Genomic DNA, 20,465 nt, shown 5'->3' with positions numbered 1-20,465 from the left:
TTCAAAGGCTCTGGTCATTACGGAGCTAAAGCAGGGCAGAGGGAGGGAGGTGGGAACGAGGACTTTGGGCTGAAAGCGTGGCCATGCCGGCAGGACTACACCCCGCAGCTTGTTAAGGCCAGCACCGAACCGGCAGTGTTCAGAGATGCTTTGCCAGCTCCCTTGGACTTGCGTGAGGGTGGCTGGTTGTCGGTCCCTGGCACAGCTCTTTGCTTAAATTCCCATCCTGGTTGTTCTGTTGGCAGCGGCTCAGAAATCCGTTTGAGCACAAGTCTTCAACCATGTTGTTTCTTACTGATTGCACCCTTCCAGTCACGCAATTTCCTGGCCATTTCCCATGTTTCCCTTCTAGTTTTGGCGAGGGCACCTGAGGCGAAGGCTAGAGGAGAAGCATCCCCAGCCAGAGGCTGGGCAAGGGTTGCAACTCTAAGTGGGTGTTAGGAGAAAAAGCCCTGAGCATTCGCGTGAAGGATGGTCATGGCAGCTGTCGTAGAGTTTATATTCTAGCTATCATGGGACTTTTGGTTGTTTCCTATCTGTTTTTCAGTAACGTGTCTGGTGGTTATAAAATGAGCAGTATTTATCTGACCCAGGAGTCAGAGACATTACCTCACTGTCACGGGGTCAGTGGCAATTAGACTGCAAAGACCAGCCAAGCAGTGCCGCTGGGTACAATAGTCTGTGGCAGGCTTAACCTTTACGGTCACCGCTGCTGCAGAGGGACAGCCCAGCGGCACGTTACAGCCTCGCAGCCCCGCAAAGCCAGGCCTGGCATGCTAATAGCAAGAGCAGAGCAGAAAAGGCCCTTTCCTTTCATAACCCATCCCAGAAGGCTTATGCACGCTTATCAGTTAAAAGACTGCAGTATATTAATTTAGGCAGGATTAATGGGTTAATGGTTTATATCAGTTCTGTCTCAATCACGAGTTAAAAATTAAGTTCGTCCCCCAAAAAGGTATAGTAACGATTGAATGTAATGCAAGTACAATAATTTACAGACATCAGTCATCCCATAGTTACCATAAACATGATATATGAAGGTTAAGAGCCAGGTCAGCAGCTGTGCACGGCGTAACCGACTCAGCAGGGAGAGGCAGCTGAATTTAACCTGCAACCGGAGAAGGTGACTGCGACGGCTCGTGCACGGGGGTAGCAGTGAAGGGGCCATACCTGCTCCTGCCGTCAGCACCGATTAGCAGCTGAGCTGTGCACTCCAGGGCATTTAGAACTGAAACCAGGTGCTTTTCCTTTCTGGAGGTGGCAACCTTACATTTCTCGTCTGTTAATATATGGTTATTCATCATGCATACTTCCTATTCGTGTGTGATAGACTTGAATCACAGGTCTACGCCATGCAAGCCAAACCGTGGTAACTCTGAATTTAACAGCAATTCACTTTCAGACAGCACGTTTAATAGTCACTCCAAATGAGACGGCTGAAACACCAGATGAAGGACGTGGATCGCCAGCTTCACACTGTTATTCATTATTGACTGAAAGGGTTTGTCAGGCTGGGTGGGCAGGATGCTGCAGGAATGCATGCAGTAGGAGCTCTGCCTCATCCTGGCTGCCTGCCAGAAGGGCTTTCCTCCTCCATGTTGTCACTGGTCCCTCTGATTCATTCTGTTTGCCCAGCTTGCTCTTGCACAACTTCATGCACCACCTCTGTTTTTTTGGTTCAGGAAAATTTAACATTCTGCCTCATTATTCTTTCAGTGTATAGAATTTGCTTCTGGCATAGGCTGAGATAACCCTGCTCTCCCAAAGACAGAAGCTGAGAGAGAGGTTAGGGGGTAGGACTGTAGGTATTTTACAAGCACGTAATCTTCCCTTTTGCTTCAGAGTTTCGATTGCTCAGAATTAGGGTGAGGATGTGGGTGGGGAGCAAGACTTTCCCCTGCTCTCCTATCAGACTGAGTACTAGACCCACAGAAAGGCTAGGGACTAGACTCACAAAAGGTCTGAAAAAACCAAAAATCTAAGTGTTTCAGTTCTTACTTTGTAGGCACCAGCTCAAGCCCCGAGTTTGGGGTCTTGGTTCCTAGAGAGGCAACGGGGAGAGAATGGGGTTATGTACGGGAGGCAGGGAGGTAGGAGAGCCTCCGGCACGAGCTGGCAGAGAGGTGTAGCCCCTGGTCAGCAGGTGACGTGCTCTGGGCTGCTTTTCCCCACGCCGCGCTCAGAACTGGGAGCTCTGCCCAGGGGCGAGGTGGGAAGCAAACGCAGTACACGCTGGGCAGCCACGTGGAAGAGCCACACAGCACTCCCAAAGTGGGAACTGGGAGCAATGCCCTTTCATGCCCAGGGAAGATTTTAATCTAGTTTTTCCAGGTAAAAGCTCTAACTGGCAAGGTATCCTTGAGACAGGAGCTCCTTCATTCCTCCTTGTATGTGTACTCCTTTGAACCCTGTGACACTCGCCTGTTCCCCAGGTGAGACATCAGGCAGCACACTGCTCTGGGGCACAGCAGCCCTTCTGTCCATGCCTGCTCCAGGCAACACGGAGGTATTTTTATTCAATATTCACTAAAACAGCAACTGCATGCAGGTCTGCTTCCTGGAGTGCTATCGTCACTCCCTTCAGTCCAATAAAATCTACCAGATGCAAAGCAGAACAGTTTTAAGAAGAGGCGGTGGCACCCTCCCTGCTCTGGTTGTGGAAATGGTTATTGGGAAGGCAGGCATCGCCAGAAGCAAGGTTTGGGCCTGAACCATTAACATTTCTAGTGCCTGGCCCCACTCCCTGCTCCACTGGGTACCTCCACGTTTTAAACGGGTCTGACCCCATCCCAGCTCTGAAAATGCGCACTGGCTCAGATCACACAGGTGAGGGGGTGAGCGCTTGGACACATGCAAGACGTCAAACCTCAGCTGTCCCAAGGATGGCAATAAGCAGGCATTTAGGAGCTGGAGGGATTATTATGGATCTGGACAAGGAAAGCAGACTTACAAGTCTTAGTAGCACCTTTTTGGCTGGTGACTGTCAGGGAAGGCTCTAGGGGACACGGGCGCGTGGTCTGAGTCAGCATGAACTGTCTGACATGAATCGCCACTCAGCTTGGTCCTCACCTGCTCAGACTCCCCAGGCACGTCAGCATTTCCCATAATACTTGCTCTCAGTTCGTGCCTGGAGCTCATCCAGTCCCTGCCGGGTTTGAGCCTTCAGGCTGGAGCACACCAAACCTCCCTGGCCAAGCAGAGAGCTGCCCCAGTGCAGCAGCATCTGCCCTCTGCCCCTCAGTGGCAGGGCACCGCAGGAGAAAGCCCCAGTGGTGATTTCTCACCGGTAGTGTTGACAACTACTCGTTAGTTGTTGAGCATTCCCTTAAAAACGGGCTGTTCTGTCTGGGGTGCTGCAAGCTAGGTCCCCCTCCTTCAGGGCCATCCATCCCAGGTGTCCTCTGCACCACCACCAGTGCTGCTGGCTCTGTGCAGAAAACCTTCTCGGAGCCATGAAGAAACTTGGGAGCGGCCGTGATGGCACCGACATCAAAGGCACTGCCAGGAACCTGCATTTCCATCGCTCTTCCCAACATTTACATCGAACAGGTTTTGGAGGTCACCATTTCCTTCTGTTCCTCCCACTTCCTAATTTTAGGGGAAAAAATAGAGCAAGCTCTTATTGCCAACCACAGGCGCACACCTTCGTGAGAAAAGCTCCGTGACGTAGCAGAGCGGGATGTCTGGGAACACGTTCAGGATGAGCCCATCAGCAGCACTTCCCTGCCAACGACTCATCCCGCCTGTCTAGCCCTGCCCGTCTGAGGTTTTCCGTAGCTCTAGTCCTGTCTTCTTCGAGACACGGAGCAGCCATAGGTTTGGGGGTTTCTTCAGGGTCAGCCTGGATTTCCAAGCATTTCAGGTCTAGGTAGCTGAATGCTCTTGCCAGCTCCAGACCCAAGCGGGTACAATCCAGACTGGTCTCTGCAAAAATCTCCCAGCCATCGAGGTGACCTTTTGTACTTGAATAAGATTCAACGGTTGCAAAAATTCAGACTAAAGGCAAGAAGCACATTACCAGTAAAGGCAGTTAGTCACTGGGACACACTGCAAAGGTCTACACCACATTTACCGTCACGGGGAGATGTTCTTCTTGAAAATGTGGGGCAGTTTACCCACCAGCTATGGGGCTGGACACGGGAACCGTTGGGAGTTATTCTGTGATTTGGATCCCGCAGGCAGTTGTGCTACTAATGGTTCTTTGGTTTATGAAGAATGAATGAATCATCCTGTGATTAAATTGATGTGAAAACTCCCATGGTGTGTAAACATAGGCAAACTGCAATTTTCAACTACTTTCAGGTATGCTGACATTGAGGGGATATAATTTTTTTTCTGTAATTTAATTGTACACGTTGTTTGCTCCCATCATTCGTAAGTAAAAGTTTCTTACAGACTTAACAGATTGTGTTTCCATCTCTGTTGCGTAAAAACAGTATTATGGACACACACAAAATGGAAATCATAACATAGCATCTCCACTATTTTAAGAGTCATATTGAAACACATGGAACAGATATGCAATTCCACTCCTCGCTGCCTTCAGATTCGGTGCTCCGTGTATTTACTTAGCGCTAGAAAAGGAAAGTGAAAACAAACCCATTGCCTCAGCAAGCCCCAGGAACAGGCTTCGCTTCTGCCCTTTCCCTTAGGACCGGGTACCATTTCCAGGCAGTGGAAGGGCTCTGGGCAAGCGAGAGCTGCAGTCATTCCTGAAATGAGACAACAGAGACAGGGACAAAAAAAGACAAAAAAGAACTGAGTGTCAGGATGAGAACAGTCAGCTGAGGAGGACTAATGGGCAAGGAAGCTGGGAGATGGATCTGAAGGATGATGGCTTTTCTGGAGGGAAAGGCTGACTTGAAATGGGTCTGGCTGCTCCTGCTCCATGGTGCTCCTGGGGAAGCACCTGCCTCGAGGCAATTTATCCAGCTGTCAACTTGTTTTCACACAGACCATAAATGCATCCTGGGATCATGACTTTGGCTAGGCACAAGGTGGTTTTCCCATCTCATGATTATTTTCAAAATTTCAGACTTTTTCCCATGTTTCACTGGCTCAAACCACTTCCATTTTTCCCATGGAGACCTGGGTGGGGGGAGATGAGGCTCCAGCTGCCAGTGGAGCCGAGCTGCAGAACGGCTTCGGGCAGCCAGGGGACCAGGGAGCACGCTCCGTCCCTACAGCCTCATCGCATTCAGCAAAAGCACTGCAGGTTTTGTGCGTTTTCCTACCAGCAGTTAAGGTCTAAATCAACTGGCATTTTCTGTTTTCTTTCTGCAAATTTTTCTACGTGCAATTCCAGTTGCATCCATATTCAGACATCCCTAGAGTTACTTTCATTCGGTCAAGAGTTTTTATCTTTTTTTCCCCCTCCAGCCTTACGTAATTTCATTTCCAACCATCCCGCTCACGCATGTAACTGCAGCAGAGAAGCATCGCAAAAACTAATAGGCACATGCCAGAAATGGGCTAGCTGGACTAATACAAGTATTTGGCATGGCATCTCCCGTGCGCGTATCAGAGCTGAATTTCTATGTGACTAAGCACATTGGCAGTGGTGTTTGATGGCATCTTTGTAGAGTACTGCTCCATATTTATCTTTCCTTCCTCAGTTTGTCTCAGTTAAAAAAAAAAAAGAAAGGTGGGTTCACACACTACGTGCTGACAAGACTTCACTATTATGGATGGCAGGAGGGGTATGAGGCTCACAATGCAGCCGAGTACTGGAAAGATATTTGTCACTGCAGATTTTGCTTGTCATATGCAGAGATGACATGCAGATCTCCCCTCTGACAGATTGATAGTCATTCCGAGATGCATCCACCCACAAAAACCACAGACATGCTGCTTTACTCAAATCTTTACTTTAACCACTACTTTGTGATGCAAAACTGGTGGAGTTTTTGGTACTTTTTGTTAAAAATGAAATCTTTATAGGGGTTTTCCAGCATCCTTGCTAGTTACTAAAAACAAATCAACATTAGCCTACTGGATGGGACAACTCAGTTTACTTGTGGGTGGTTTTGACATTCATCTCATTAACATGTTTAGTCTGAAATAAGGTTGGAAAGGTAGTAAATAAAAAATTGGACGCAGAAGTACAGCATCTCTCCAGAAATTATTCCTTATGCCTCAGTTAAAAAACCGGTTTCTCACAGGTGGAGTATTTGTACTGATTTTACTCCAAATATCAACATCTTGTTCAAAGTTCAAAGATTAGCAATGTGGGTCTTGCCTGTTTGTAAAAGCAAATGCACCATGCTAAATGTAAAGTTACACTCTACACTGTTCAGGGCCAGGAAATTCACAGTTCAGGCCCCAAAATCCATCGCGGTGTGTGAGAACCTGGTCACGCCAGCTCAAAGCCAGGTAGTCTCCAATGAAAACAAAGAGCCACCCAAATCAGTCATCGGTAGGCTTACGGCCCCTTTCGTGTCCCGTATTGCAGCAGCTACGTGATGCGGTACTTATTTTGGATGCTTTTCACGAGCATCCCTTTAATCCCCTTTGGGCGATCGCAGAGCTGCCTGGCAAGTGGGTCTGCAGGAGGGTGAAGAACACACATGGCAATGTCTTCAGATGTTTATGTTGGAAACGTAAAAGGGAAAGTACTCCAAATAAGTTTCTCTTGTTCAGAAATACAATGGGCAATTTAAAAAACCCTATTAAGCATGTGTGTAGGAGCACTTCCCATTCTGGGAGACAAGCTGAATTGTTATATGGAGCTATATTATGACTTTCCCGACACGGTATCAATCAAGACGCCATTATGTAATGAGCTATCTGTCACACGCGCCCCATCGTGAGTCCCCGCCGTGAGCACGGAGACTGCAATCCCGGCTCCTTTGTCCTGCCCTCTGCCAATTTGCTGCAAAATTGAGGACAAGGCTTGAATTTGCCATTGTGGCGGTCTTGGAGCCGCAGCACCACGGCTGTGCTTTCAGAGCAGTTATTTGCATTGCCTTGATTAGCATGTCACCTGCTTCATTAGCGAAGAAAATTCTCATCCACAGACTCAGCCATTCATGCAAATTGAAGAATACACGGAGATCCTTCCCCTGCAGGACTTTCCATTATTAGCAAAATGGGTAGATTCTTTTTGTTCCTTCCTCTTTGGAAGGTCACTTTCGCTTTCACCTCCAAATGAAAGTTCTTATTTAAAAGACACAATAATCGTCTTCCCAAACTTTAACATGGAGCAATCCCGCTTAAAGAAATCTGATGCCAAACGAAGTCTCAGGTGCATGTAAAGCGGGTGGAAACTCCCCAGTTTCAATACGATCCTTACACTAACTGCCATCTGTCACTGTCACTGAATCATTAATTTTACTGCTCATCAGGGAAATGATTTTAGAGCCAAAAAGCTCCCTACTGTGTATGACCTGAACCTCCTGGGCTCTGCTGAGCAGGTCCTTCTCCTTACATCCTCAGCAAACACTTTGCTCTGAGCACACACGTGACATTTTCCTTCCTCTTCCTTTCCTCCATCCCCGATTTCCAGGCTACACAGTCCTGGTTCCTCGCAAGTCATGTTTTCCCAAATCTAGAAATCCTTCTTGCCTTCCCCCTTTGGCATGCCCATACCACTTTTTCTGAAGGTGGGAGCAAACCAAGAGACCCTCCAGCAAGGCTCTAGGGCACTTTCTGTACATACTCACACCCTGCCTATCACCCAGGAATGAGCCACCTTCTCCCACAGCAGCACCCACCTTCTGGGGTGGCCGCTGTCACACCTCATCATCCTCCAGGGGGTCCCGCCTAACCAGCCCCCCTTGCCCTCCCCCCACCGCCGGGTCCTTGGTGCCAGGAGGAGCCGGATCCTGCTGGCCACCGCCACGCACGGGCTGCGCATCGCTCCTTCACCCCATCCACACCTCTGGCTGCGGTCTGAGAGCATTAGTTTTGTTTCTTGAAATTATCTCGATAATTGTAGCTAGTCTACCCAATTAACTGCGCATGCCAAGCTCAACGCTTCTGAAGGATTCCCCATTTCTGATGTTCCTGAGACACGCCACTGCAAAACCTCTTTGCAGAGGTGGACAGTGAGAGCCATGTACCTTATCTTACAGAATCTCCAGAAATGATGCTCAGCCTCCCACATCCTGGCTTTAAGAAGCTAAAGACATAATTATAGATTCTGATGTCAGGTTTGGAAGATTTTTTTCCACTTGAGAGCCCACAAATTGTGAACCGAGCTTTTTGTGATTTCATGAGATATTTAGCTTTTGTGGAAAAGAATACTTGAAACGTGGCGTTTAAACAGACCCCTCACACAGCATTGCCTTGACATCAATGACAAGTTGCCATGAGGTGCCAGCCCTCGGTCCAGCATGGGAAAGCCCTCACCCAGGCATTGCCCTCGCAAGCCGGGGGTCAGAACCGCTGCCACCCAGCAGCAGGTTCTCTCCGTTCCTCGCCTCCGCTGCCACGGCGGGCAGAGGAGTTCAGTGCATCCAGAATGATCCAAGACAGAAAGAAAAATAATAATAATAAAAAAAGTCTTTAAAACCAAACAACACAAGAAAAAGAGTAAAAACATATCATGGTTATGCATGAAACCTTCCACGCCGCCACGGACAAACTGCCCTGCTGCAGTTGGCTGCTGCCATCGGGGCGGTGGCTGCGCTTGAGTCACTGCTGCAGCTGCACCAGCGGGAGGAAAAAACCCATTGCTTTTTGCATCTCCCCCCATCTCCTGGGAAAGGACAACCACATGTGAAAACACCAGATTTTACACAGCTGATTTTCACACGGATCACTGCGCAGACTGGGGTTTGTGCTTTTGCTGAAGTGCCCGGTATTTTTGCCTTTTTAAGGTAAAAATGAAGCACCGCTGCACATTCGCAGGGATGTCCTGCTGCAGCCTCCTCCCTCTCACCTGACTGGCAGCGGCTCCGGGAAGCCTGACAAATTTGTGTGTGTCTGCTTATCCCTGGATGACACGAAGGGAAGGAGTGAGTCAGATACACGTCTCTGCTGCTCAGGAGAAAATGTAATCCCGCTCCTTCATTGCACAACCCTGATGGTGGTCGCATCCGTCCTGTTCTCTCTGCACACACCTTGCTAGGAGCCAGCGGCTGCATGGGGGGAAGAGAGATTTGCCAGGATATGTATGGAAATTATGCGTGATTGAGACAACCTCACCAATAAATCCCTGGCTCCGAGACTGCTGGGCAGGCTGCCCTTCTCCCCCCTCCCCCAGATGCACTCGCTGTGCCGTTTCGTGATGACCCGTGGTAGGCAGACGCACCCTTCTCAGACAGTTGTGTGTGCGCTGAGCAGATTAAAGATGATTAATTGTACCAGGTAGTTCCTGCTACATCTTAATCAAATACACATAATCAGCAACGCTCTGCATACACAATACTTGGAGCTGGAGTGGTTTTTTTTTTTTAAACTCTCAGGCACTCCACGCTGAGGATGGCAAGCCTAAAATATCAGTGGTGAGAGCCTGAAGCACCCAGAACCGGAGGGATCACAGGCGAGGTTCCTGGGGCAGCAGTGCCTCTCGCTGCCCTGAGGAAGGACTCACGCTGATTTTAAAAGACCGACCTCTGCCCCTCCTGCTGCAGCTGGGAACAGCAGCACCCTTACCTGCAAGGCCCCCGCCACTCACTTTTCCAGGGTGCGTGGGAAAGCACCACAGCAAACACAACGACGCAGCGCCTTGGAGGGGGAGACAAACCACCAGCAGCCTCTGACCGTAGAGTATTTTGCATCATTTATTTAAATACCTATATTTATGCATTTACAAATTTTCATAACTCTGTAGCTTTTTTCCTTTCTTTTTTTTTTTTTTTTTGTAGACAGTATTGCAGAGGAGTTAGCTTTTGTAAAATGAGGTCCATGTATAAAACTATGCAACGGATTGGAGAGGAAAAAAACCAAACCAACAAGTTTCCTTTCATACTCTCTAGAATCAGAAACCAAAGAAAGTGAGTGGATGGAGGGGGAGACAGAGAGGAAGGGGTGGGACAGACCAACCTCAAACCAGTGGCGCTCTCAGAAGCATTACACATGTCAGTGCTCAGCTACAGGCCTAACAGGATAGGTTATATTTCAGTCGGTGCGATGCCTGTTTGCTAAAGCTTTAGCAGGCACAAAGGTCTCTAATGAAAAAATAAAAGGAAAGGATCCTGCACACTGAGAATGCAAAAGCCTGGACAGCCTCGTGATAGGGTTTAGGTGTTGTGGCACAAAATGCCCGTAGGAGACTGCACCAACTCATCAGTAGTGCGTCCTCATCCCAAACTTCATTTTGCATAAAAAGTTCCCTTTAAGAAATCTTCGCATTTAAAAAACCTGGTATCTGAGCTCTTCTAGCCTCAGTACTTTGAAGAAGTCACTTGAAAAATACCTCCTGCTTTCCTCGTTTGGAAGCTTCAAAGTAATGTTTTGTTTAAATCAATACCAATCTAACAGCTCATGTATTCCCAGTGTTATCTCTGGGAGGAAGAGGCAACAGATATGGCATTGCAAGATATTTACACACATGGTACAAAAATGTCCAAGGGTATGAAAAATCACCAGTTACACAATTTTGCAGCAGCCTCATTTACACCTGTAATTTTATACCATTTATTACATTGTACTAACACACCAGATTCAAAGATGTGCACTCCCTTTAGGACATTCAGGAGTTACAAATATATTGTGATTGCATAATTCATATTGCACAATTGTATAAAAACATAAATACTAGCTATTCTATTTCTTTTTTAAATACAAAATACATGTCACATAGTCAAATATTCTTTTCAAGTGCAATTCAGGTGCTCTCTTTAGTCCTTCCAAGGAAAAGGCAATTTTGATAGTTTTGGCACGAAGTTTAACCTCCGTCCCATGCCAACGGTTCTAATTACAATACGTATGCCCAAAACTTTATATAGTAGCAGTCATATACATATAGTATAAAAACAGGTTATTTACAAAATGAACTGAACGTACACAGAAGCAGCCTCAGTGGTCGGATCTGAGCTCTGGGTTAGCATTACTCGTGCTCTTGCGAGAGGGGCAAGTGACCCCCCCGACTTATGCCGGTTGCTGTGGGTTCACATTCATGGGCGGAGGGTGTCCTAGGAGACCGATGCGCTGTTTCTGCTTCCTCTGCTCTGTCATCTGGAAAATTAAAGAGTTTGCTCATTAGGCCTAGACACTTCCCGTGCGTCAGCTCGCTGAAGGACCCGGCGCTGCCTTTTGTGGTTTGCCTTTACTCTGAAACCCGCTTTCTACAAGCAACGCTCCTCCGTCCGGCGTGCCAAGCGCTAATAGATGAGAGAGGCATCTACAGCTCCGTCCCGTGCACTCATCGGGGCCATCCATGACCTCGCTCGTGTGACTGACTACTGTTTTGCAAGAAAAGCGCTCCGGAGAGCCAGGCGGCCAGCGCGAATTAGCGCAGAGAGCAGCTTGTTGAAACCTCCCCCGTTAGAAATTCTTTGTAACCGGTCCAACGTACCAGGCAGACGAGACGCAGCGGGTGGAAAAAAAGGGGCGAGCCCTCAAGTCAGGCTGGGAATACCCTTGCCTTTGCTGGAATAGACTCGAGCGCTCCCGCTCTCATCAGAAGCGAGCCAACATCCCTTCCCATCTGCCAAAAGCCAAGACACAAGGCAGGGATGGGAGGTTAACCGCCTCACTGCCAGACAGCCAAATCCTTGGCAGTACTTCCCAGCAGAGAAACTAACATTCCTCCCAATTAGTGCAATCATGACTTGAAAATGGATCCTAATGTTTTTATTACCAACATTGAAAAACAGTCACAATCCAATTCTCCACTCTATTTTTTTTTTTTTTCCCCTCCAAACCTGGGGAGGTTTCTGACAACTTGCATAAGCTGACACGCCACGTAAGGAACTACTCTGGCGTGGGCAGAGTCTCCAGCAGCAAACAGCTGGATCACCGCATGGCACTCCCCACGGCTCCCTCTGCGGCCGCATCTCAGCTTCGGAGGAGCCGACACGTGGGATGGCTTGCAGCAGCCGTGCCAAGGAGGATGCCGGGCAGTGCCTTGCCCCTGGGCCACCGAGGCGAGGGGAGCCCAAAACTGCTCCTCGGGCACCTGGGCTCTACTGAGAGCCCCCACACCCTTGGACGACGTGCAAATGTATGGCTGTGCCACTGCATGCGGTCCGTGGTGGCATCAAGACAGCGTGCACAAGCAGCCGTGCTCATGTCCTGCTCCTGCTGCTCCCTTGCTGGGGCTGAGCACGCCCAGCTGTGCTAACTGGGCGGGCCAGCCGGCTCACCAGGGCTTTGCTGGATCACGCAGCAGCACACCCATGTGCTGGAAAACCTGGCCAGCTTGCCCCGTAAAATAATTTCTCATTCAAGCATAAGATAAAAATTTAGAGTATTTTTCTTAAGGAAAATTAACTAAGTTTCCTGCAACAGTTTTCCTGTAGCACCTACATCCACAACGTGATTTTTTCAGTTTTCAGATACTTCATGACAAACGTCAGCCAATCTAATTGCTTGTGGAAGTAACTCCAGGAGAAGGAAGACAGCACGCTCACACATTTGGTTCATTTGTAACACGCACACTTGAATGTGTTTGTTTAACAACTCCAGCGTCAGCGATGGCGAATAGCCTTCCCGACCCTGACACGGCGTACCTGCTGGGGCAGCCGGCCCACGGCCAACCACAGATGCTCATTGTGGGGACAGGAACTGGTCAAAACAGGCTGTTCTGGGCAACCTCCAAAAGCTCCTCCATGTCCCACCGGCCATGCAGCCCTGTGCACCCCCCTGCTGTCACTCAGGCTAGCTGGGTATAATTACAGCTCATTGAGCCACTAAGGAAAGGACCGGAATACGGTGATTCCTCTTGAAACTATAATTAAACTCGACTGCAGCCCAGTGCCTTGCCTGACCCAAGGGGAAGCAGAACCGTTATTTCACCTTTCCAGGAAGATGACCGCAGCCTCCCAGGCACAGGTCACACTCCCCAGCCCTCTGTACCACGCTTCGGGAAGGCTGCTTTCGCAAAAGGCTCGTAAGGCTTCACAGGCAAACAGGAGCAGGAGGAGAGGGGTCTTCCCATTGCTCCCTGGTCACAGATGCACACACAAGCTACTCCTCTGCTGAGCCAGCTGGGACCTCCTTCAACTGTTTGTAAGATGGCCCGCACGCCGGAGATGCAAAGAGGCTTCACTCCAGAAGTGCCCATTCACACCGATTAGCTTCACTGAACAAACTAAAGAGCCACAATTTCACACAGCCAATAAACCAGTTCAGGGGATACATGAATTAAAAATGGAAAGATAAGCAATGACGAGGGACTGTATCAGGTATTTTTCATGCTGTGTAGAAAAAAGGGGTGGTGCACCCTGATGCAGGAGCGTATAGAAGACGTGCCTTTTGAGAAAAGGGAAGAATAAAACAAGCGAGCATAAAGCAGAGAGAGAAATGCAATTGCAGTGTTGATGCTGAACGTTATGAATCCTACACGATGTGTAACTTTGTCTGGAGGGCACAGGACTGCAAGTTGGAGCAAATATAATCTCTATCACATTTACCTGGACAGCGAATCTCTTGCAAAAGCTTTACAGCTGCAGCGACTGTACACCTGGGCCTAAAAGGCAATAAAAGCTACGCACGACATATTGCAGGGGAGCTGTCAGCCACTGGAATAATGCTGACAGGATTAAAAAATTGAAACCAAGAGGCCTGAAGTTCATCTGAGTCAAGCTGGACTCTGATAATTGTACGTAGCTGCACAGATGCATGCTGCCTAGTTCCAAAGGTTACGGGTGAGTTGGAGTTAACTCCGGGAACGGGAGCAGGGCACGTGCAAAGCGCACGAGCAGGATGCCGACCCTACACGCACAGACGGACGCGCTGCCTGCCAGCCCGCTCCACTAACAGCTCCAGCAATGCGTCACGCTTATGGCGACGGAGGTCAGGGGTCCCGGCTGCTGTGAGGGGACCGTCCTGAGCGAGAAGCCAACGTCTATTAGAGATGCCTCACACTTTCTGACAGCGGAGGATGGCGCTGGAAAGGACTTCTGGATGATTACATCTAATCCCCTGCTGTTGCAGACAATTATGTTGTAATCTTTTCTGCACAGAATTAAAGCGTTCAAGATTTTAATGGCTCTTGGTGCACTCCTTTGTGAAAGCAGGCACACTGGATTTCAGTTTCGAACAATTACAGTCTCCAGAAACCTAACGAGCTTGAAAAGAAAATGAATGAGAGGTTTTCCCTTTATTTAATTACCAGAAAATAAATACAAATAAAAGTTCCCCGGGTTAGTTCCTTTTCCTGGAGACAGTTCCTGATCAGGAGGAGGGATATACCCGTTTGTCAGATAATTGGAGCATCCTGCAACTTAGGCAGGGCTCTCAATAATGGTACTTAGGGGAATTCCTAAAAGCTATCAAAACATTAATGAAGCTGGTTTCCTCTTTAGCTTTTACAGTCAAATAGCTCTCTAAAAGCTAAATCCTTCATTCTTGTTTTCACAAAGAGCGAGAAGGGGTTTTAGTGCTTGGTCAGCCAAGAGCTGCAAGCTTCAGAAATAAATGCATTCTGGTTCAGAGCTGGCTGTGGCCGATGGAAGGCTCCCGGTGACTGCAGACCACTTTGAGTCAGACCTTTCAACAAGAAGACCTAAGACACATGTTTCAAGATAATTGTTTCCAGGCGAAATAGCAAAACCACTACGCAGCAAGTATTAAAGCACAGACAAAAAGAGCAACTGCCTCTTATCCTCCAGCCTCAAAACCAACAAGAGCAAGGGGGTCTGTGGCACAGACTGAAAATTAATTACATCCAAGAGCAGCAAGGTCTTCTGCCCCCAGTCCTACACGTTAATCCCTTCCTTGTGCTCCGTGGGGTGCTGGGTAAGCGGGGCCAGCTCCATCAGAAATGCAGAGCGTGATCGGAAGGCAGGGAACCGGGATGGCCATCAGTATTGGCTTCCAGAGACTCATGTCTCCATGAAGGTGACTGGCTTACGGAGAAACCCGGCCAGCCCCACGCGGAGAGGGGAAGCAGGAATCTGATTAGTATTGGAGAGAGCTGTGCCAACTGCGCCACAATACGCAGATCACATCTGAAGAGATAACAAACCAAATCTGTTGGCCATTTCTGCCCTGGGCAGGTCCATCGATTGCCCCGGGATACCAGCACGTGCAAGTCAGCAATTAATTTTATTCAGTGCCGATATCTATATAAACTTAATTAATTGAACCATCTGGCTCAGGTTATTAATCCATAAAGATAAGGAGCTAGTGGCTTTGCCGCCACAAGCGGCTCCCACCAAGGCAGGCAGCTGCGTTTGCCCTTCTACTTCCAGTTAGGCTGCGATCCAGTTAGGATGCGGACAGCATGAAGCAAAGCCCTCTGCCTCTGTGGCTTTCACAAAGCCATCGCTGGGTCTGGGCTGGGAAGAATCCCCACCATTCCCTCGAGCCCCAGCCAAGCCAAAAGTTAACGCAAGTCCTCAAACTCTTGCTGCAGAAAAAAACACCCACTGCACTGAAAAAAATACGCAGAGGTCTAGCAGTGTTCACATGTTAAGCCACAGCAATATATGCCACAATGCAAAATATTTCTGTGGGGCGTCTGGCTATGTTGCAGTCGCCGAATGGTATCTGCATTAGCAGGACACCGATAGCACGGAGGGGACCGGTGCAAGCTAACCACTCAAACATTCCTCCAGTTTCTCAGTGGGTTTTGAGGTCCATGCAGCAGCCCAGCATTTCTATCAGTATCACACCCTCTGACTTACAGGCTTGTGCTAAGGACTTTGGGTTAAAACCCATAACAACAACCACCACCAACAACAATACACAGGCTCCCTGCACCAGCGAGACCGATTTAACTTCAGCTTTGACTTTTTTAATGCGCGTTTTCCCTTTCTGGAGGTGTCCACTTCAGACTACACCAGTTCAGTTAGCACTGCCAGGCAGGTCAGCTGGGGTACAGGGCTTTGGAAGGACATTTTGTTTGCTCACTTCTTTCCTAAACAAGAGCTACGTTAGAAAAGTTCTTCACGGGGTTTGCAGAACCCACGGAGCTGTAAAACACCGCTTAGTACAACAGGCTCGCAGACCTCTGTCCTGCCCGTTGTTCGCAGCCAGCACTCCCTTACCTGGTCCTTAAGCTCTGACAGCTGGCCAGAGAGGTTGGTCACAAGCTTCATGGTGGACTCCAACTTCTCCTGCAAGTTCCTCAGCTCGTTCTGCTCTCCTTCCGAGTCGCTGCTCACAAGCGACATGGCCCGCATCCGAGGGAACCAGTCCAGGTTTCGCTCCTGAGAATAAGACGCGAGTTCACAATTAGCGTTTGCCAAATGGAAACCTGCGCCCCAGTGGCTCCATGCAGACAGATCTTTAATGCCACACGGGGACATTCCTCAGATACACAAGCTCTGTAGTTATTTTCATTTGCATCTTACTGGAGAGTCTGCAAAATTGCCTGCTAGAGGCAATGAGGCACTTCAGACCTAACTACTGAAAATTAAGGCTGCTTACTGTGGGCTCTCCCTTCGCAACAACTCCCTCTCCCCAGCTGTTTCTCCTTCAGATACACTTCAGTGCAATACGTGGACACTGGACATTAAACCAGCACAGATTTCACATCTGGACAAACATTCTCCAGTGCTAGAAATCTGCTGCCACCTTATAGTTTTTTAATTTGTGTTTGTTGATCATTTTCTGCTGATAAAGCTGGTTTGCTATTTTGGTCAGGCAAAATTTGGCTGAGCTTTCTAATGAAAGAAACCACGTTCAACCTGGAAATTCTTTCATTGCTGAGATACTCCCTTTTTAATGGAAAAGAAAAAAAGAAAAGAAATATTCATATTCTGACTGCTGGCTCAGGCTAAAATGCGGGACAGATTAAGTTACAACAAATTGCTTATTACAAAATTTTCATTCAGGCATACCAGTGCTCTGATGGTCCATGTTTAAGTTACAGTCAGGAGCTTCAGTGGACATGTGCTCAGTGTCATTGGTATGTACACAGAGGCTCACACATACACTCACGTACACACCAGTGACGTTAAAAATAAAAGCAGGAACGGAATAGAAAGCCACAAAAGAGGAGGAGGGGTGCACACCGCATCTTGACACCTTAAATTTCAACACCTAACTGGTTTCCTATCTAGTCTGGTTCTCCTCCCACGCTGAAGATACTTTCTGAAATGGAAGTTAAACTCGCGCTGGATGAGATAAGGATGTGTGCACTCTCATAGGTGACACTGCAACAACTGGTAGGATTTTTTTTAACAAACCAAATGAAAAGGTAACAGGCTACTGGATTAACAGCATCCCGAACCAAAGACTGATCAACATCACTAATTAACGGTGACCAAAGTTCACCCCGCTTCACAGGCCAGGCTCTTCACTGGGCGCTCTCTCAAACTCACGGCTTATTTTCATGGCGCTGCATGCTCTCTTTGGCTTTTTGCCACTCCCTGCCTAAATCTCTTGAACCTGCTCCCCCCTGCCATGCTCCCTTGTTCCCAGGAGCACCCATCCTGCTTAAATCAGGGCTGTGCACCTCTACAGAGAGTCACAGCTGCGTCCTTTCTGCAATTCAGATGCAATGCCAAGACTCATCATCTTAAATTAGTTGCTTTCTGATCTGCTCGGAGTTTACTATTGCTGAGATTAAAAGGCAGAAAGCAGGCCCTTTCCCATGCAGCGCACCACAGGATTCCCACATGATGCAAAACTGCCAGGAAGGCTTTTTTCTCCTGATCTCTGTTTACAGGGCAGATGGTTTCTGCTAATAAAAAAAAAAATATATGTACAAAAAAAATAAGCCTTTATCAAGACAAGTGCCAAAATATTTTGGACTTTAGGAAATGACAGTCCCACAATTAAGATTTAATAGCAGTAACAGGGAACATTTCACTGTCTTCTTCCAGTCATAGTAAAACCCTCATTAGGGAAGAGGGGTGGGCTCGCCACTTGTGCTCAGGTCCAGTGCCTCCCCAAAAAAGTATTTCCCCTCCCCACCCACCCAGGGAAGACAAACTAAACCAACTGCTAGTCCCTTCCCTGCTCTCCTTCAAGTGAGAGGGCTTCAAGGACAAGGCAAATTAAACTAAAATACAATTTATATCCACAGGTTTGCCTGGACCCTCAGGTCCATGTCCTGAGGCTTCTGGGCAGACACAGAGCCCTGAAGCTCCTGCCCACCTCCTTACCAGCTGCAGAAACAGTCACTTCACTTGCTCCCAAAGAGGCCAGCTTCCCGAGCCCATCCCCAGAGTGCTCCCAGGTCCCGTCCTTGGGAAGGATGCAGGGGACAAGGGGAGTGGTACCTAGAAACACCAACCTTTCCCTACCTGCAACATTTTATTAATATCCCAAATGTTTTCTAAGGTTACTCTGCAATATAAGCAAATGCAGTAGCAGCTGCAGAGGCTGCAACTTGATTGTTACAGGCAGGGAAGGTGACGAGCAGCCTCGGATGGCGAGAGCATCGAACCAGCAACCACTACAGCACTGACAGCTTCTTTCATACTCGCTGGTTTTCTGAAAGCCCCAGCCCTTGAAGTCACTTGAGTACGGGAAATCTTGGCTTTCACTTGAAAAAACAACAAAGTGCCTCTCTAGTTCTCATGGCAATGGTCAAAGATGAAAAACAAAAATGCTCCGTGTGAACTCTGCAAGCTGAGAAAGGAGAAGGCTAGGGAAAAGGAGACAAGACTCACGGCCCCCCGGGTGGTCTCCTGAGCTGTGAGGGCAGGGATTCACTTTTGAGCCTGGAACTGGCAACACCCCTGCTAAATCCTGATCCACCTGTGAAAGAGTTAATGGGGGCACCTGGAAACTTTCTGTGCAGAGACCTCGGACCTGGACCTCGGCATCACTTTGCCAAGCCACAGTGTTGGGCTGGCCCCAAGCCATGCTCCCGGTCAGGTTTCACGTGGGTTGTTGGCACGACTCAAACCCAAAGTTCAGCTGGAAGCATGCAGCTGCCCCCCTGCAAGAAATAAGGGGATGTGCCCCTAAACAGCCTGGGCAAACACCTCGAGGTGAGGAGCCGTGGGGACAGACGTGCAGCTAAAACTGCTTTGAGGCAGGTACAAGATGCACTGTGCTGGCTGAGCTATGGTGAGTGCTGGGACTCTCCGGAGAGGGCAGCAGGGATGCTGCCAGCACACAGTGGCACACCTCTTCCTCCTCTGCACACACATTATTTTGCAACCCCTTTGCATGGGAAACCTTCAGCCTGTTCCTGCAAACACCACCGGCACCGCAGAGAGAAGCTGGAAAGCCTGGATGTGACCAGCTTGCTGAAATGCAGATTTCTGCCACAACAACTGCCCTTGCCCATGCTGTGTGTGTGTGTGTTTTCTTTTCAATAAATAAATAATGATGCCTCAAGCAGAGATGGTGAAAACGGAAATAAGCAGGAATGCAGAAAGGTCAGTCGCTGCTGAGCCCGCTGGGCTGGTGTGCAGCACCAGCCCGGCTCCCAGCCCCGCGCCTGCCAGCAGCGCTGCTCTGCAGAGCGCCTCTATTCAAGGGTGAATAAAAGATTTATATCTTGATGATCTAGTTTCTGCTGAACTTTAGCTGAACACCGGGCTGCCTTTAAAGACACAGCCTTCCATCTTTCACTGGGGTTTCAATAGTTTTCGAGAGGCACTAAGTGAGCCGCAAAGGGAAAGGGTCCCGCCTGGATCCCTTTTTCCCTGCCTGTCCCTGGTCCCGCCGCGCGCCCTGCTCGGCTGCTGGCACCTCGCATGCCAATGCAGTTATGTGCTGTCTGCTGTGGTCCTCCTGCCAGCGCAGGCACCGGGATCCTGGTGTGCAGTCAGCTCCCTCTTCCCGTCACAGTCGCAGCTTCCTCTGCTTCAACAGACGAACTGACTAAAGCCACTGACGGATGCTGGCTAACCACAAGTGCTGGGTTTCGGGTTAGCTCTTTTCTAGGTAAAGTTGGAAAAGTCCCTCTTGTAAAGTAAATATCATTAAATCTCAGACATGGGGGCGACGCTGACCATCCACGACTGGAAATTTGAAGAAGAGGAAGCAGCGCTGCATGATGCAGATGCAATTCATTCTGAGAAGCACCCGCTCCTCCCTGCTTCTGCCGAAGAGTTTATTCTAAGAAAAGTTTCTGAGGCAACCTCGGCGCGAGCCGTGCCAAGAGGTGCATTAGCCCCCGCTCCTCACGCAGGAGCCGGCTGCTAATGGCAGGGACCGGGGCTTGTCCTCACCTACGGCCGGCCCAAGGAAGTCACCGCTTCTCTGCTGGGTCTCCCTTTATTCAGCTGCCCCTGGCCTAATACCCACGGGGTGCTGAAGGGCTAACCCAGCACTCACCACAATAAACCCCTACAGCCTGCTGTCGGAAGGCTGCCCAACAACCATCATTTAGCAGGGGAAGGCGGTGGCCGCGAATTTCAGTTTCTGTCACGTGTCGTTAAAAATCATACCCATACAGCTGATAAACAGCTTTGTGAAGCGCTTTGAAAATTAGGTTTTTTTGTTTG

General features: G+C 48.8%; 1 protein-coding gene across 8 annotated transcripts in view; it reads right to left on the bottom strand.

The window, feature by feature from the left end:
• Positions 1-9,727: 9,727 nt before the first annotated feature.
• The window catches only part of ITPR1 (inositol 1,4,5-trisphosphate receptor type 1), a 183,606-nt gene continuing 172,868 nt past the window's right edge, over positions 9,728-20,465 (bottom strand). For all 8 annotated transcript variants that reach the window (XM_055709389.1, XM_055709390.1, XM_055709391.1 and 5 more), the window contains 2 exons: positions 16,101-16,262; positions 9,728-11,121 (listed from right to left, as the gene is read on the bottom strand). In XM_055709389.1, coding sequence (XP_055565364.1) covers positions 11,035-11,121; positions 16,101-16,262 — 249 coding nt within the window. In that variant the 3' untranslated portion in view covers positions 9,728-11,034. The remainder of the gene's footprint in view (positions 11,122-16,100; positions 16,263-20,465) is intronic.

Source organism: Falco cherrug, chromosome 4 (genome assembly GCF_023634085.1).
Source record: "Falco cherrug isolate bFalChe1 chromosome 4, bFalChe1.pri, whole genome shotgun sequence".
NCBI lineage: Eukaryota > Metazoa > Chordata > Aves > Falconiformes > Falconidae > Falco > Falco cherrug.
The sequence above is the reverse complement of the archived record's forward strand: the minus strand, read 5'-3'. Positions and strand labels throughout refer to the sequence as shown.